Below are 15681 nucleotides of genomic sequence, written 5' to 3' on the forward strand. Positions count from 1 at the left end.
ATCGAGGCGGACAGGGGCTTCCAGGCGGCCCCCCCGCCCCCCGTCCTGTACATGTTGCAGACACGTGCCCGGTGTCCTGTGCCACAGACGGGCTCCTGGGGCGGGCAGGAGACGGGGAGGGCCTTGTCCACGGCCACCCGGCGGCTGTACCCTGCAGCCCACCCCAGAGCCTGCGGGAGGTTTCAGACGGCAGGAGACAACACTTAAAAAAGTTCCAGGCTTTATTCCCCTCCGGCCACCCGCTGTCCCCGGGGTCCCAGGGAGAGGAAGCCGATGAGCCAGCCCCGGCAGGACCCCCGCCTGGCCAGGCCTCTCACACAATGAGCTGGGCCTGAGCCAGGAAGCACGGGGTCGGAGGGGACACGACTGCCACCAGACTGCCACCGTCACGCTGGGGAGCCCCCTGCCTGTCTGGGCAGGCGGGCAGGAAGGGGAGGCCGGGGGCTCAGAGATAAAGGATGCTAATCCTGGCCTCCCGTGGGGGCGCCCACTCGTGTCCAGGGCGCGGGCACCGGGGCAGGTCCCGCGGAGTCGGGAAAGCTGGAAACCAAAGGCACCGCAGATGGGAGGAGTTCCCGGAGCGAAGGCAGGGGGTGGCGCCCCCGGCCCCCCGAGCTACTGGGACAGGGTGGGCTGCAGCAGCTTGAGCACACCGCCCACCAGGTGCAGGCTCCCGGTGACCAGCACGTGCACGGCCACCGCCCCCCGCAGCGCGCTGGCCCCGCTCTCGGCCACGGGGTGTGTCAGGAGGCTCTGGGGGGGCCCGGGCGGCTGGAACACGGGGTCCCGGCCTTGGCTGATCCACTGCAGGGCGTGCGAGATGCAGCTGAAGACCAGGGAGCTGGGCCGGGGGGCGGGGGGCAGGCGGGGGGCCAGCCGCAGGGAGGCGGGCCCGCCAGGCTCCGGCGCCGCGGGGGGCTCCCAGAGGTGCAGGCCGCTCTGCTCCTCGGCCAGGCGCCCCCAGAGCCGCTGGTGCTCCAGGCAGCGGAGCAGCACCTGGTCCAGCGTCACCATGAAGTTCTGCTGATCTGTGCGGGGCGGGGGCGGGTGCTCAGTCAGACCAGGGGCCCCCCGGGGGAAACTGAGGCTTAAAGGGTGCGGGCAGAGCTGGGCAGGCTGGCTTCCGGGCTGGGTGCTGCCCCACGCTGGCCTCAATAGATGCATCTGGAAAACTGATGCCCACCGGGGCCCCTGGCCAGCTGTGTATTGAGCCTCCAGAAAGGCACGATGTCCCTCAGCTCTGCCCAGGTGCCAGGCGGCTCTCTCTCCCCTCTCTCTTTATCACTGTCACAGTCATCCCGTTGCTCATCGATTTGTTCAAGCGGGCACCAGTAACGTCTCTCATTGAGAGACTTATTGTTACTGTTTTTGGCATATCCAATACGCACGGGGAGCTTGCCAGGCTCTGCCGTGCGGGCTCGATACTCTTGGTAGCTTGCCGGGCTCTCCGAGAGGGGCAGAGGAATCGAACTCGGGTCGGCCGCGTGAAAGGCGAACGCCCAACCGCTGTGCTATCGCTCCAGCCCTCTCTCTCTCTCTCTCTCTCTCTCTCTCTCTATATATATATATATATATATATGTATGTATTTTACAATTCCAAGTATGGGCCCACAGGGCGGCACTCGTGGTGCTGGGCCCTGCAGGACAGGCAGGGCGGGGGGCGCGGAGCCCAGGCCTGGAACAGGCAGGGTCTGTGCTCTACGATATGGGCCACATCCTGGCCCACGCTGCAGCTTTTCTGGAATGCAGGTTCCCAGGGCAACCCAGGCCCCTCTCACACCACGTGCCAGGAGCGGCACCTCCGAGGGGAGTTCCCACCCCAGCCCTGTGCGGGGCCTGCGGGACTTCCCACTCGGCCCTGCTTCAAATGGCGCTATTCGCCCACGGCCCTGACTGCAGACCCCTCCCCGAGGGCTCGTCCACACCTGGGCAGGCCCACCTTGCAAGATTCTGAATTTTGTTTGTTTGGGGGACCACACCTGGCTGTGCTCAGGGATCCCTCCTCGTAGGCCTTGGAGGACCCTATGAGGTGCCAGGGGTGAAACCCGGGTCGGTCACATGCAAGGCAAGCACCCTACCTGCTCTGTCTCCCTGCACAAAATTCAAACTATTGTATGAAGAATTAGTGTATAAAAAAACATCGACCTCCTGCCCCAGGTCCCCTGTTCAGAAGACGCCCAAGTTCCCGGGAGAGGGGTCCCCCACACCGGGCCGGCCACTCACCCGCATTGCCTGTGGACGACACCTCCGTCAGGTTCGGGCAGAACACGGCATAGTCAAAACGGCAGGGCTGGAGGGCAAGGGGACACACTCGGGGTCACACACTGAGGATGCGACCCGCACACAGCACCCCTGGGCCCACAAAGGGTCCTCATTTCTGCAGCCACCCCTGGCCCCCACAGCACAGAGGGAGTCTGCAGACACCCCCTCGCAGCACCCCCAAGCCCCACTTCCACTTCAACGGAGTCTGGGATCCAGGCCACAAGGAACAGCCGGTGTGGGGAGCAGGAAGGAGGTCAGCCAGCCGGGGAAGAGGCTTTGTTCCCACAAATGGGGGTTCTGGGCCTGAAGACCAGCCTCCGCCTGCTGGCTGGGAAGTGGGACTCGGGACTCGGGAGGGATTTCAGACCTGGTAATCTCCCGGCAGCCTCAGTTTCCCCAGCAGAGCAGGGTGGGAGCTTCACAATTGACACCTTAAACCAAATCTAGGCAGCTGTCATTGTGAGGAACAACCCCATTACCTGGAGAGGCAAACTGAGGCTCGGCACACGGCCCACCCTGTGTTTGGCAATCCTATTCGCAGGTGCCAGGCCAGTCCAGGGGTCCTGGGAGCTCTGGGTTTGAGTCTTCCCCAGAGGGGTGGACAGCGGCCTGAGCCCGCCCCTGCGCCCACACACTCTCAGGGCAATCACGGGGTGCAGGACGTCGGCTCCGATTCACAGCGGAGAGAAACAGGAGGCACAGGAGGGGGTCACACAGGCATGCCAGGCCCTCTGGGCCCTCACCTGCAGCAGCTTCAGCAGGGCTGCGGGATCCCTGTCGCCAGTGGAGTTGAAGAGCAAGACTCGCACCTCGGGCCCGCTGCAGGAGGGGCAAGGAAGGGTCAGGGACCGCACGGGCCCCTCGCCAAAGCCGCACCCCGCCACGCCACGGGTCTCCCGGCCCCGCCCCTCCCAGCAGGCCCCGCCCCAGCCTCCCAGCCCCGCCCCACCCAGGAGGCCCCGCCCCTGGAAGGCCCCGCCCCTCGTAGGAGGCCACGCCCCCGGCAGGCCATGCTCCTGTCCCACTCACCCGCCTGGCCTCTTGCGACTTTGCAGCGCCTGCTTAAACCAGCGCGTGCAGGCCAGCACGCTGCTGGAGGTGTGTGCACCGTCCAGGTACCAGGTGAGCGGTCCACGGCGCAGCACCTGCGTGCGGCCAGGCCACTCTGTTTCCCGAAGCCCTAAGAGAGGGGGGCAAAACAGCCCCTTAGGGCGTGCCCCAAGGAAGCCCTCATCTCTCCCACCCTAGCCCTAACTTTTTTTTTTTTTTGCTTTTTGGGTCACACCTGGCGATGCACAGGGGTTACTCCTGGCTCTGCACTCAGGAATTACCCCTGGCGGTGCTCAGGGAACAATATGGGATGCTGGGAGTCGAACCCGGGTCAGCAACGTGCAAGGCAAACGCCCTACCCGCTGTGCTATTGCTCCAGCCCCACCAGCCCTAACTTAACTCCCTCCGGCAACCTGGCCGCAGCTCCAAGGCAGAAACCCAGCAGCCTTTACTAGCCACCAGATAAGGGTTGGGGGAGTGGGGGGGTGGGGGTGGGGGTTCCTCTGGAAGCCCAGGAGGGGCCTACTGTCGGCTACTCCTGTTACATCCCTTCTCAGAGGTGAGGTTAGGGAGCTGGGGTATGGACCAGGATCTGACGGGCTCAGGTCTCAGAGCCCAACATGGGACTGAGCAACAGCACACGCCAATTTACCAGCCCTGAGCATCCACCGTGTACAGAGGCTTTCAGGGCGACTGGGAACCGGGCCACCGTCAAGAGTCTCGTGGTCCTGGGGCCGGAGTAATAGGGCAGCGGGTAAGGCGCTTGCCTTGCACGCAGCAGACCCAAGTTCGATTTCCCAGCATCCCACCTGGTCCCCTGAGCACCACCAGGAGTGACGAGTAACCACTGGGCATTGCTAAGTGTGGCCTAAAAACCAAAAATAAATTTAAAAATGAAAAAAAAAAAGTTTTAAAAGAATCTTGTGGTTCTGGTGGACCGGGAGGTGGAGCAAAGGCTGGAGCGCAGGTTCTGCACACAACAGCGCCACGTTCCATCCCTGGTCCGTGTGGACCCAGAGCACCGCCTGAGGAGCCCCCAAATACAAAAGCCAGAAAACCACCCTGGCCGGAGGACCATGCTGGTATTACAGTGAGTGCCGGGGTCCCGCCCCTTAGTGATGACCCTTCAGCGGGGAGACAGGAGATCCCACCACCTCCGAGCAGAGGGAGAAACTGAGGCTCAGCCAGAGCTCGGGAATTAAGCTGACTGACCGCAGAGACCTTCCTCTCGCCCCCACAGGCACGAACAGGCGGAGGGTCCAGCTCACCGAGCCGCATGGGGGGCGTGGGCCGGAACACGGGCGCCAGGGGCAGCTGCCGCACGAGGCGCGGCCCGGACTCCTTCAGCTCTCCGACGTCTGGGGGGCAGGAGACGGGGGTGAGGGAGGGAGAGAGGGACAGGCGGCACCGAGGGTGCCCGGGGCCCTCCAGGGCAGGCTCCTCGTACCCTGCTGGTCCCGCTGCTGCTGCAGCCAGCACCGAGCCAGCTGCAAGGCCAGGGCGGCGTTGGAGCGCTGGTGCTCCCCCTCCAGGCCCAGGGCCAGCAGCGGCCCGCCCTCCTCCAGCGCTTCCAGCGGCGGGCACAGGTAGAGTGGACACTGCGGGGGGAGATGCAGCCGGTCAGGGCCCTGCCAGCGCCACGCCCTCTCCGACGCCCTCATCCGCAAGCCTCCGAGCCCTCCCGCTCCCAGAACCCGGACGGAGCCCCGCCGCACAGAAGAGCCAGAAAGGAAGGAGGGGCTCCTGGCTGGGCGCTGCCCCCTGACTCACAGAGATCTGCTGGGCGCGGTCCCTCAGCACGGCCAGGGGGCTGTCGGGCTGGGCCACGGTGAAGGCAGGCACGCCAGGCTGCGGAGACCGGTGTGAGCAAGGGGGCACCTTCCTGCCCAACCCCCCCTCCTGCCCGCCCCGGGTCTGGGCAGCCACGACCCGCTCTGCCCGGGGCCTGCGGAAACCCTGGTCCTGCCTGTTCTGACGGGGAGACTCAGCTAACTACAGTCACCCCCAGAGCAGAGCAGAGCAGAGGCCAGACCTTGCCCCCTGGCTCGGGGACAGGGCACCCTCAGCCCCGTCCAGTCCCCTTTCCTGAGGCGCCAGGGCCAGGCCAGGCCGCCCACGCCCCTCCATCCCCCTGCTGCCTTGTCACCTTGAAGATGCCGCCTTTCTGCCACGCAATCTTCTCCAGCGTGTCCCCCAGAAGGCTGGTGTGGTCGATGCCCAGCGAGGAGACCCCGCACACCACAGGCTTCCTGCGGGGGGACAGAGGGCCCATGAGGTGCCCACCCAGAGCCAGCCCGGGCTCCTGGCCGCCCGCCCTCCCTCTGTCCGTCCCCGCAGCCGCGCTCACCTGATGATGTTGGTGCAGTCGTACGCCCCGCCAATGCCCACCTCCACCACGGCCAGGTCTACCTGCAGAGGCCCAAGGGCACAGCACGGGCTCATGGGACGCCCGGAGGTCCCAGCCTGTCGCGAGTCCCCTGCAGGCCCCAGACCCGGCAGGCGCACTGGGCACCCACCTTCTCTTGGAGGAAGACGTGGAAGGCCATGAGCGTGAGGAAGCGGAAGTAGGCGGGCATGGACACGCAGCTGCTGTCCTGCAGGCAGGAGCCGGTCAGCGCCGAGCCTGCAGCCCCGGCTCCCCCCACCCCAGCGCCACCTCGCCCCCGCACTCGTCTCCCTGAGGGGGCACCTTGGTCTCCTGGAGGCGGTGGTAGAGGTGCCAGAAGTGTTTGGTGAAGAGCTCAGGGCTGATGGGCTGCCCGTTGATGCGGATCCGCTCACGTACCTGCACCAGGTGCGGAGAGCTGCCGGGACACCTGGGGTCACGGGACTCTGCCCCCCGCACCCCAGCCCCCTCGCAGCTCCGCCCCGTCACTGCTGCTGAACACCCCTGGGCTTCCCTGCTCCCACCTCCCGGCCCCATACCCCCATTTCCCCCCCCCGCCCCGTTTTTGGTTTTTTTTTTGCTTTTTGGGTCACACCCGGTGATGCTCAGGGGTTCCTCCTGGCTCTGCACTCAGGAATTACCCCTGGCGGTGCTCAGGGGACCCTATGGGATGCTGGGAATCGAACCCAGGTTGGCCGAGTGCAAGGCAAACGCCCTCCCCGCTGTGCTATCGCTCCAGCCCCCACACACCCCCTTTCTAACCCAGGGCCTCTCGCCTCCCCTGCCCCACTTTCCCTCGGCACATCTCGGCGAGTTCTCATACAACCCACATTCCCACCCTGGGCTGCAAAACCCCCTCCCGAGATTCCTTTGGTGCGAGTCGCTGTGCTTGGGTGTGACCACAGGGTGCTGCCTCCAGCAAAGCAGAGGGCAGCTGGGCGGGCAGGAGGGGCCAGGGGCGTGGCGAGGCCTCCACACAGTGGCAAAGAAAAATGGGGTTGGGGCCGGAGCGATAGCACAGCGGGTAGGGTGTTTGCCTTGAACGCGGCCGACCCGGGTTCGATTCCCAGCATCCCATATGGTCCCCTGAGCACGGCCAGGGGTAATTCCTGAGTGCAGAGCCAGGAGTAACCCCTGAGCATCGCTGGGTGTGACCCAAAAAGCAAAAAAAAAAAAAAAAGAAAGAAAGAAAAACGGGGTTCTCTGTTCCTAATGGTAACTGTCCCTATGTGATTTTCAAAACAAAAAAACAAGGGCTGGAGCAACAGCACAGCGGGGAGGGCGTTTGCCTTGCGTGCAGCCGACCCGGGTTCGATTCCCAGCATCCCATAGGGTCCCCTGAGCACCGCCAGGAGTAATTCCTGAGTGCAGAGCCAGGAGTAACCCCTGTGCATCACTGGGTGTGATCCAAAAAACAAAAAACAAACAAACAAAAAACAATGCAGAATCAACAAATGGACAGCTTCCTACTAGTGTTATCCACCAATGTTATTTCAATTGCCCTTTCCTTTTCTTTTTTTTGGGTGGGGGGGGCATTGGGACTATACCGGTGGTGCAGTGCTCAGGGGCCCCTACGGGACAACAGGGAATGAAGCTGGGCTGGCAGCACGCAGGGCCAGCAGCCTCACCCTGTACCACCACACCAGCCTGGGCTTTATTTATTTATTGTTTCTTTTGGGGTCACACCCGGCAGTGCTCAGGGATTACTCCTGGCGGTGCTGAGGGACACTGAGGGACTGTATGGGATACGGGGGACACACTCAGACTGGCCGAGTGCAAGGCCAACGCCCTACCCGCTGCACTATTGCTCTGGCCCAGCTTTATTTTTTTCAGAGTGGGAAAAATGGACTCAGTAATCAACTCATTTCTTTTTTTTTTTTTTTTAAAGACATCTGACTGTCCTGCTATGTAATTAATCTGCTCAAATCACTGCCCCTCCCTGGGTGTTTTTCTATTCTGAAATTTAAAGACTGGGGCCAGGGGCTGACACTCAGCGTAGAGCACCGGCCTCGCATGTGTGAGTCCCTGGGTTTTCAATCCCTGGCACCGCAAAAGTTAAGAAATAATAAATAAATAAAAAGAGAGAGCAAAGAAAAAAGGCGGGGGGGGGGGCGGGAAGAAAGAAAAAAAATCAAAGACTGCCATGACGCTCTGTTAGGGGCTAATCTGCAGAATAAATAAATGAGTAGAGGGGCCGGAGCGATAGCACAGCAGGTAGGGTGTTTGCCTTGCACACGGCCAACCTGGGTTCAATACCCGGCATCCCATATGGTCCTCCAAGCACTGCCAGGGGTAATTCCTGAGTGCAAAGCCAGGAGTAACCCCTGAGCATCGCTGGGTGTGACCCAAAAAGCAAAAAAATTAATAAATAAATAAATGAGCAGAAAGCCGCTCCTCAAGGTCCTGAGGGTAGCCTGGCCCAGCCGGCGCCTCCGCATCCCGAGGGGACACCGCCTCCTTCCCCGGCCCAGTACCTGAAGAATCCTGTCTTCAGGCCATAGCTCCGGAGGATGCGTTCGGTGAAGGCACAGGTAGAACCCTGCAGAGGCAGGTTTTGTCTGGACAGTCCCTCCCAGGCCCCGGGGACACCCTCGCCTGGACGCTGCCCCTCACCTTTCCCTTGGTCCCGGTGACGTGGATGATGTTCAGCTGATCCAGGTCCTCCACCTGCAGCCGACAGACCGGAAGGAGGTCGCGGCCTCTGCAGGCTCTCAGGGCTAGCCGTGCCGGGCAGACCCCAGCCGCACCCTGCTTACCTGCAGCCCGCTCCGGGCCAGGTAGCGCTCCATGGCCTCCAGCTGCGTCTGGGGGTCTCCCCGCTGCTGCTTCACCTGCTCCAGGTAGCTGGCATTGGTCTGCAGGGTGTTGAGCATGCGTACCGCCTCCTGGGAACCCCGGTCCCGGGGGAGAGCACAGGAACGCTCAGTCGGAGCCAGAGGGGCAGCCCACACCTGGGCTCCCCGCCCGCCAAGCCCGTCCTGTGGCTACAGCCTCGCGGTCACCAGCCCGGGCAGGATGGGGGCCAGGGGCAGGTCTGCCCCACGCTGGGAGTGGCAGGGAAAGGAGACGGTGAGACTAAGAGCCCAGCCTGGCTTTTCTTTGGGCTCTCAGGCCCAAAATATGGGGTGCAGGGGACGTAGGGGTTGTCTTTGCCTTAGTTTACTATCAAGAATGAGCCAATCCTGAGGCTTCCTTGACAACCCTGAGCATCAGCATCGGGGCCCAGGAAATAGCTGCTGAAAGCAACCAGGTGGTGAAGAGAAAGCGGCCTGGAGAAAGCAGTGTCCTGGGGTTACTCAGCCGGAAGGCTGGTAGGGACAGCCTCGGGGGCGTCCACGCTGGGGGTGCTGTTTACCTGCCTGCCCCATCAAACCGGTGCCACCAGCCCTGGCAGGCATCAAGTTCTGGCCTCTGGCACAGAGCCAGGTGGAAATGTTTGGCTTCCCAGGTCCCTGCCCCCTCCCACTGGCCCTGACTCCTTCCTGAGCCCTGAATCCCAGGTACTTGGGTTTCCATCTTCTAACTCCTGGAGACCGCAGCCCCGGATCCACGGGCCTGGGTCTCAGACAGGAACTCCCAAGTCCCCTTTCCCTCCCCACTTCCCAGCTGCGGAAGCCCTGGGACTCTGGGTCCCAAGTCTTCCCGGGGGGGACCCTTTGCACTCCCTCGGGCCCCTTCTGTCTCAGGATTCACCAGCAACTTCCGGGTGCCCCGTTCCCACTCCGGACGCCCAAGATGTGCCTGTCCTGAGCCTCCAAGTCCAGGCCCCGGTCCCTCCCGCAGCGGGGGGGCCCCGACGCGTGGCTCAGGCCGGCCCACGTGTCCCCACGCACGACACCCCCCGCCGGGTACCTGATACTCCATGCCCGGTTCCTGCGGCGCGGGCCACGCGCTGCAGCCGCGCCGCGCCGCCGCCCCGCTCCTTGCGCCGCGCGGAGAGAGCCCCGCCAGGGACAGTGCCGCGCGCAGGTGGCCGTGGGCCCGCGACATAGTCGCAGCGCCGGCGGCGGATCCCGGGGCCTGCGGCGGACACCGCCCCGCCCCGCCCCCTCAGGCCCCGCCCCCGACCTCCGCCAGTCGGCGCCGCCCAGGGCGCCCTCCGCACCAATAGGAATCCGCGCGGGCTCCCCCCGAGCCGGCCCGGACCCGCCCCCTCAGGCCACGCCCCCTATCTCCGCCAGTCGGCACCCAGTCGGCACCGCCCAGGGCGCCCTCTGCACCAATAGGAATCCGCGAGGGCCGGCCCGGGGCGGGGCGGACGCTCCGGCCACTCGGGGACCGGGAAGCGCCTCCCGGCCTTGCTCTCGGGACCGCACGCCCAGCCCCCCCGCACGCTCCTCCCCGGGACCCGGCCGCGCTCCGCCGAAGAGCCAGTTCCGAGCCGCTCTCAGCCTGTTTCCAGGCCGGAACCAAAGAGACGGGATAGAGAGATCCGGCGGACTCCTGGTGGAGATCATTGATCTGTCCGGCCGGAAACGTCCCAACTGAACGGGCAGGCTCCCGGGTGCCGGGGTGTGGGGGGCCGCTGGTCCTCCCCCGGCTAAGGGCCTGAACCCTACGGCCGGAGAAGGCACACCTGTGGCTCAGCCACCCCCGCCGCCACCCACCCCCCAACGCACGCGCACGCAAAAAGGAAGAACGGCAAGATCGAACACGTGGACCCTTTGAAAGGCTTCCTGTCCCGAGAAGGAACAGGAAGCCCCCCCTGGGCAGGTGGCAGTCACCACTGCTTGGGCACCGCCCTTGGTCCTGGAGTTTTCAGAACTTTTTCCTGTGCCAGTGTTGTGTCCCTCCTGATAGCTTGCACGGGGAAAGGACGCCAGTGATTTGGGGGGCTTCCTTATGGCTCTGCACTCAGGCATCACGCCTGGTGGGCGGCTCGGGGTGAGCTGTATGCAAGGCAAGCTCCTTCCCCACTGCACCAGTTCTCCAGATTCTTTTGCCCAGGTCCAGAAAGACGGGGCAGCCTCCCACCCGCTTCCCTGCAGGCACTGGGAGTAAATATTTATCTGCCATTGTTTAATTTTGAAATAAGCAAGTGATGGGTGGGGAAGACTTTGCCATTCACTTCTACTGGGAGTCCCCATGCAGCTGACGGAGATAGAGGTCCTTTCCTCTCTATTGTTTCCCCCTCGTTTGTTCTAGGCGCACCCCACCCTGAGTAGTGCTGAGGTGGAGAGCCCACCGTGGTGCTCTGCCTGGCCCTCGGAGCCTGACCACTCAACACTCGCTACTGCTCACATGAGCCCCGCCGTGGTGACATCCCTCGCTCTTTGGCTTCCTTTTATTAATATTATTTATTAGTATTATATGGCTTGGGGCCACAGTGCTCAGGCTCTGGCTCTGCTCAGGGATCATTCCTGTCTGCTCAGGGGACCTTGTCATATCAGGGATTGAACCAGGATTAGTTGGTGCAAGGCAAGTGCTTTCACCCCTGTATTCCCTCTCTGGTTCTGGTTTCCTTTTTTTAAAAAAAAAAAAAAATGATCTATTTGAGAGGCAGAGCAATAGTACAGCGGGTAAGGCACTTACCTTGCACACAGCCGACCTGGGTTCAGTTCCTGGCATCCCATAGGGTCCCCCAACCACTGCCAGGAGTGATCCCTGAGCGCAGAACCAGGAGTAAATCCTGATCATAGCCCCCCCCCAAGAAAAGCATATTGTGCTCAGCACCCCCCAAAAAATAAAAGCATTCTCTGCTCAGGCGCGGAGGAGGGTATGGGGCAGTGCAGAGCAGGGTCTGAGGTGCCCAGGGGCTCATACTTCTGCACCTGGTCGATTGCACAGCCCTTTGCCCACGCTGAGCTGTGTGTCAACTCCGGGGTTGCCCTTCTGCAACGACCATGAAGATCTTTCCTGCTTTGTTTCGAAACCACCTCCCTCTGTCAGGGCCCCTTCTCTTCTCTAAGGCCTGTGTGTCCCTGTCTTGTCAACGACAGCGCTCTGGGTATCACAGATACCGCTCAGCTGTGGCTTCTGTCTGGACAGCATCCCCCCCTCCCTTCTTTTCTTGGTTGCTGCAGTTGATTCGTCCGTAGCAGAGGGCATCAGCAGGCCGGACCAATGCCTGGATCCCGAAAGGGACTCTCTTCTACCTACCAGCTAGCAAGGGATGGGGCTCAGTGGCAGGACATTTGCCTTGCATGATTCCTGCCCACCCCACCCCACCTCCGAAAATCCCACATTCCTGATTCTTTTTGTTTTGGGGCCACACCGTGCTCAGGCCTGACTCCTGCGTTGACCATGTGCAGGGCGAACACCCTCCTTGCTGTACTATTGCTCCAGCCCCGCACCCCACTTCCTGATTCTTAACTGATTTCTTTCTCCTCTGTCCTGAGGGGGGGGGAAAAAAAAGTTCCCCAAGTGGATTTTATTTTCAGTGCTGACGATGATTAAGCAGATCTCAGCCCCGCTTGGAACAGAGTCAGGTATGGAACCGCCTGGCTTTGGGACCATACTAGGTGGTGTTTAGGGTGAAGTAAGGCCCGAACCCCAGGCCACTGAATGCAAAGCATCAGCTGAGCGCTTCTGGCTGTCTGACCCGCCAAGGGGGAAAGATGGGATAGGGGCAGTCAGGCCATACCTGGTGGTGGTCTGGGGTGATTCTGGTGCTGTGCTCAGAGGGTCACCCCTGGTGGTGCTTGGGAACCATTTGAGGTTAGCTGTATGCAACCAAGCAAACAAAGACTTTAACCCCGTGCTGTCTCTCCACTCCCCCCACCCCGCCACACACCCCAATAAGGACCATGTTCATAGCTGGTGTCATAGGGAAATTGGTAGGCATCAAATATTAGGTGGAGAAGGGAGCCGAATGGATTTAACCTTATTTTTTATTGAGAGAGAGAAAGAGAGAGAGAGAGAGAGAGAGAGAGAGAGAGAGAGAGCACACCAGTGGGGCTACTCCTGTCTCTGTGCTCGGTGGTAGGTCACATGAGCGACAGTGTGGTGCCAGGGACCAGACTGGGCTTGACCATATTCTAGGCAAATGCCTTAACTTTTCATCAATCTTCTCTGGCGTCCTTCTTTTCTCTTTTTGGGGGGTGGAGAGCCACACCCGGTGGGCTCAGGGTACTTATGAGACGCGAGGGAGTGAACCTGGGTGTAGCAGTGCAGGCAAGCACCTGCCCACTGTACAGTCTCTCCAGCCCCTCTTTCCTCGTCTCGTGCCACACCAACATGCTCTAGGGCAGTGCTTGCATATGCCCCTGTGGTTCTTTTTTTTTTTTTTTGGCTTTTTGGGTCACACCCGGCGATGCACAGGGGTTACTCCTGGCTCTGCACTCAGGAATTACCCCTGGTAGTGCTCAGGGGACCATATGGGATGCTGGGAGTAGAACCCGGGTCGGCCGCGTGCAAGGCAAGCGCCCTCCCCGCTGTGCTATCGCTCCAGTCCCCTCCTGTGGTTCTTAAATCAGGGGCCAGACCGACTTTCAACATGCAAAGTTTGTACCTTTAGAACTATCTCCCTGATGCAAATCAAAACAACAATGAGATATCATCTCACACCACAGAGACTGGCACACATTCAAAAGAGCAAAAGCAACCGGTGCAGGCGTGGATGTGGGGGAAAAGGGACGCTCTTTCACTGTTGGTGGGAATGCCAACTGGGCCAGCCTTTCTGGAAAACAATATGGACAGTGCTTCAAAAACCAGAAATTGAGCTTCCATATGACCCCGCAGTACCACTTCTGGGAATATATCCCGGGGGTGCAAAAAAGCACAATAGAAACGATATCTGTACCTGTATGTTCACTGCAGCACTGTTCATAATAGCCAGAATCTGGAAACAACCCGAATGTCCGAGGACAGACAACTGGTTAAAGAAACTTTGGTACACCTACACAATGGAATACTATGCAACTGTTAGGAGAGATGAAGTCATGAAATTTGAAGCAAATTTCATGGAGAATATCATGCTAAGTGAAATAAGTCAGAAAGAGAAGGACAGACATAGAAGGACTGTGGAATATAAAATAACATAATATGAGACTGATACCCAGGGTTAGTAGACACAAGGGCCAGAAATATTGCCCCATAGTTGGAAGCCTGCCTCATGAGCTGGGGGAGAAGGCAGCTGGAATAGAGAAGGGATGGCTAAGACAATGACGGTTGGAGGGATCGTTCAGGATGGGAGATGTGTGCTGAACGTAGATAAAGGACCAAATGTGATAACGTTTCAGTATCTGTGTTGCAAACCATAATGCCCAAAAGTAGAGAGAGCATATGAGGGAAACTGTCTGCCATGGAGGCAGGGGGAGGGTGCGAAAGAGGGGGTATACTGGGGACATTGGTGGTAGACAATGTGCACTGGTGGAGGGATGGGGGTTCGATCATTGTATGATTGAAACTCAAACATGAAAGCTTGTAACTATCTCACGGTGATCCAGTTGAAAATAAAATTTTAAAAAAAAAAGAACTATCTCCCTGACCTCTTGCTTTTTTTTTTTGTTATGAATTCTAATATGGGGATACACACCACACCGGCACACACACAGGGCTCACTCCTGGCTCTACACTCGGGGATCCCTTTTGGAGGGACTCCAGGACAAAGTGTGGTGCCAGGGATTGAACCTGGGTCAGCCACATGCAAGGCAAAGCATCCTACCACCCTACTGTCTCTTTGGCTCTTCAATTTTAATATTTAAAATAACAAATTTGGGGCTGGAGCGATAGCACAGCGGGGAGGGCGTTTGCCTTGCACGTGGCCGACCCAGGTTCAATTCCCAGCATCCCATATGGCCCATTGAGCACTGCCAGGAATAATTCCTGAGTGCAGAGCCAGGAGTGACCCCTGTGCATCATCAGGTATGACCCAAAAAGCAAAAATAAATAAAATAACAAATTATTGGGCCAGAGCAGTAGCGCAGCACCGGCACCCCATATGGCCCTTGGCCCCGCCAGTAGTGATCTCTGAGTGCACAATTAAGCCCTGAGCACCACTGGGTATGGTCCCCAAACACAGCAAAACAAAAATTCTTATACTTCTTGGAGGATAACACATGATGACATTCAAACAGATGCGCCCAAAGGTGTTTCGTGACGAGCTTCCCCCTCATTCCAGAGCCCAGCAGCCAACTCTCCTCCCCGAAGCACCGTGTGCACATCCCTCAGCACGGGCCTTCACATCCCACCCTTCTTCCTAATTCCCCTCCGAGTCCGGAAGAAAGGCCCTCCTCCTGGGTGCTTGGCAAGGTGCTTTCCTTTTTGGCTCTTTGGGTCACACCTGGCGATGCTCAGGGGTTCCTTCTGGCTCTGCACTCAGGATTTACTCCTGGAGATGCTCAGGGGGACCCTATGGGATGCGGGTGATGGAACCTGGGTTGGCCCCATGCAGGGCAAACGCCCTCCCCGCTGTGCTATTGCTCCAGCCCTGGCAACTTGTTTTCTTAAAGTTGCACCATACTCAGCGGCATGGAAGAACTATGGTGCCTTTGGCAACCCCCAATGGACGATGGTTTCCAACGCTGGGGGTGGGGGAACACAGGCCACAACCAGCAGCGCTCAGAGGCTCTGCCAGCTTTGCGCTGGGGTTATTCTCATCAGTGCCTCGGGCTGGAACGGGGGTGGTCACGTGTAAGGCAAGTGCTTTGCCCTGTGTTCCTTGGCTCAGTTGGTTTCCACCATCTTGTCATCACCAGCAAGATAGTGCTTAGCAAACTGTCACATTGTTACTTGGCTGTGACATGATACACGAGTTCCAAGAAGTACCTGACTGAGGGGAAGATTTGCATCAGACACTTTGTATGGGTGGGGCGGGAAGATAGTAGCAGGGGGTCGGCTCTTACCTTGCTCATGAGTAGCCGACCCACCCTGGTTCCCACCCAGGAGCGTCTCTGAGCCGGGTAAGCCCTGATCACTGCTAGGTGTAGTGCAACACAAACAAAAACCTTTTTTTTTTTTAAATTTCTGTTGTGCCAGTGATGTAACTCAGACATCCAACTACTACTTTGTTGTTGTTGTTGTTGTTGTTTTTGCTGTTTTGG

General features: G+C 59.9%; 1 protein-coding gene across 2 annotated transcripts; it reads right to left on the reverse strand.

Annotated features, from left to right (window-relative positions):
- Positions 1–224: 224 nt before the first annotated feature.
- FPGS (folylpolyglutamate synthase) lies at positions 225–9730 on the reverse strand. Of its 2 annotated transcripts, XM_004613306.2 has the most exons (15): positions 9551–9730; positions 8455–8583; positions 8312–8365; positions 8173–8237; positions 6002–6116; positions 5829–5906; positions 5660–5721; positions 5459–5561; positions 5083–5160; positions 4760–4910; positions 4581–4670; positions 3292–3442; positions 3006–3081; positions 2224–2290; positions 225–1028 (listed from the first exon to the last, which is right to left on the reverse strand). In XM_004613306.2, exons 1-15 carry the CDS (start codon positions 9686–9688, stop codon positions 616–618), a joined length of 1770 nt encoding a protein of 589 aa, XP_004613363.2. In that variant the 5' UTR covers positions 9689–9730; the 3' UTR covers positions 225–615. The 2 variants fall into 2 exon arrangements, with proteins under 2 accessions (XP_004613363.2, XP_054995386.1); XM_055139411.1 differs by lacking the exon at positions 8173–8237 and having other exon boundaries at positions 6002–6097.
- Positions 9731–15681: the final 5951 nt, after the last annotated feature.

The sequence above is a fragment of the Sorex araneus genome, chromosome 1 (genome assembly GCF_027595985.1).
Source record: "Sorex araneus isolate mSorAra2 chromosome 1, mSorAra2.pri, whole genome shotgun sequence".
In the NCBI taxonomy this organism is placed as follows: Eukaryota; Metazoa; Chordata; class Mammalia; order Eulipotyphla; family Soricidae; genus Sorex; species Sorex araneus.

Coding starts and splice junctions, on each gene's coding strand:
- FPGS (XM_004613306.2), bottom strand. CDS start 9,688: ATGTCGCGGGCCCACGGCCACCTGCGCGCGGCACTGTCCCTGGCGGGG. Junction 5,907..6,001: donor ACCGCCTCCAGGAGACCAAG/GTGCCCCCTCAG, acceptor TCCTGCCTGCAG/GACAGCAGCTGCGTGTCCAT. Junction 5,562..5,659: donor GACTGCACCAACATCATCAG/GTGAGCGCGGCT, acceptor GTCCCCCCGCAG/GAAGCCTGTGGTGTGCGGGG.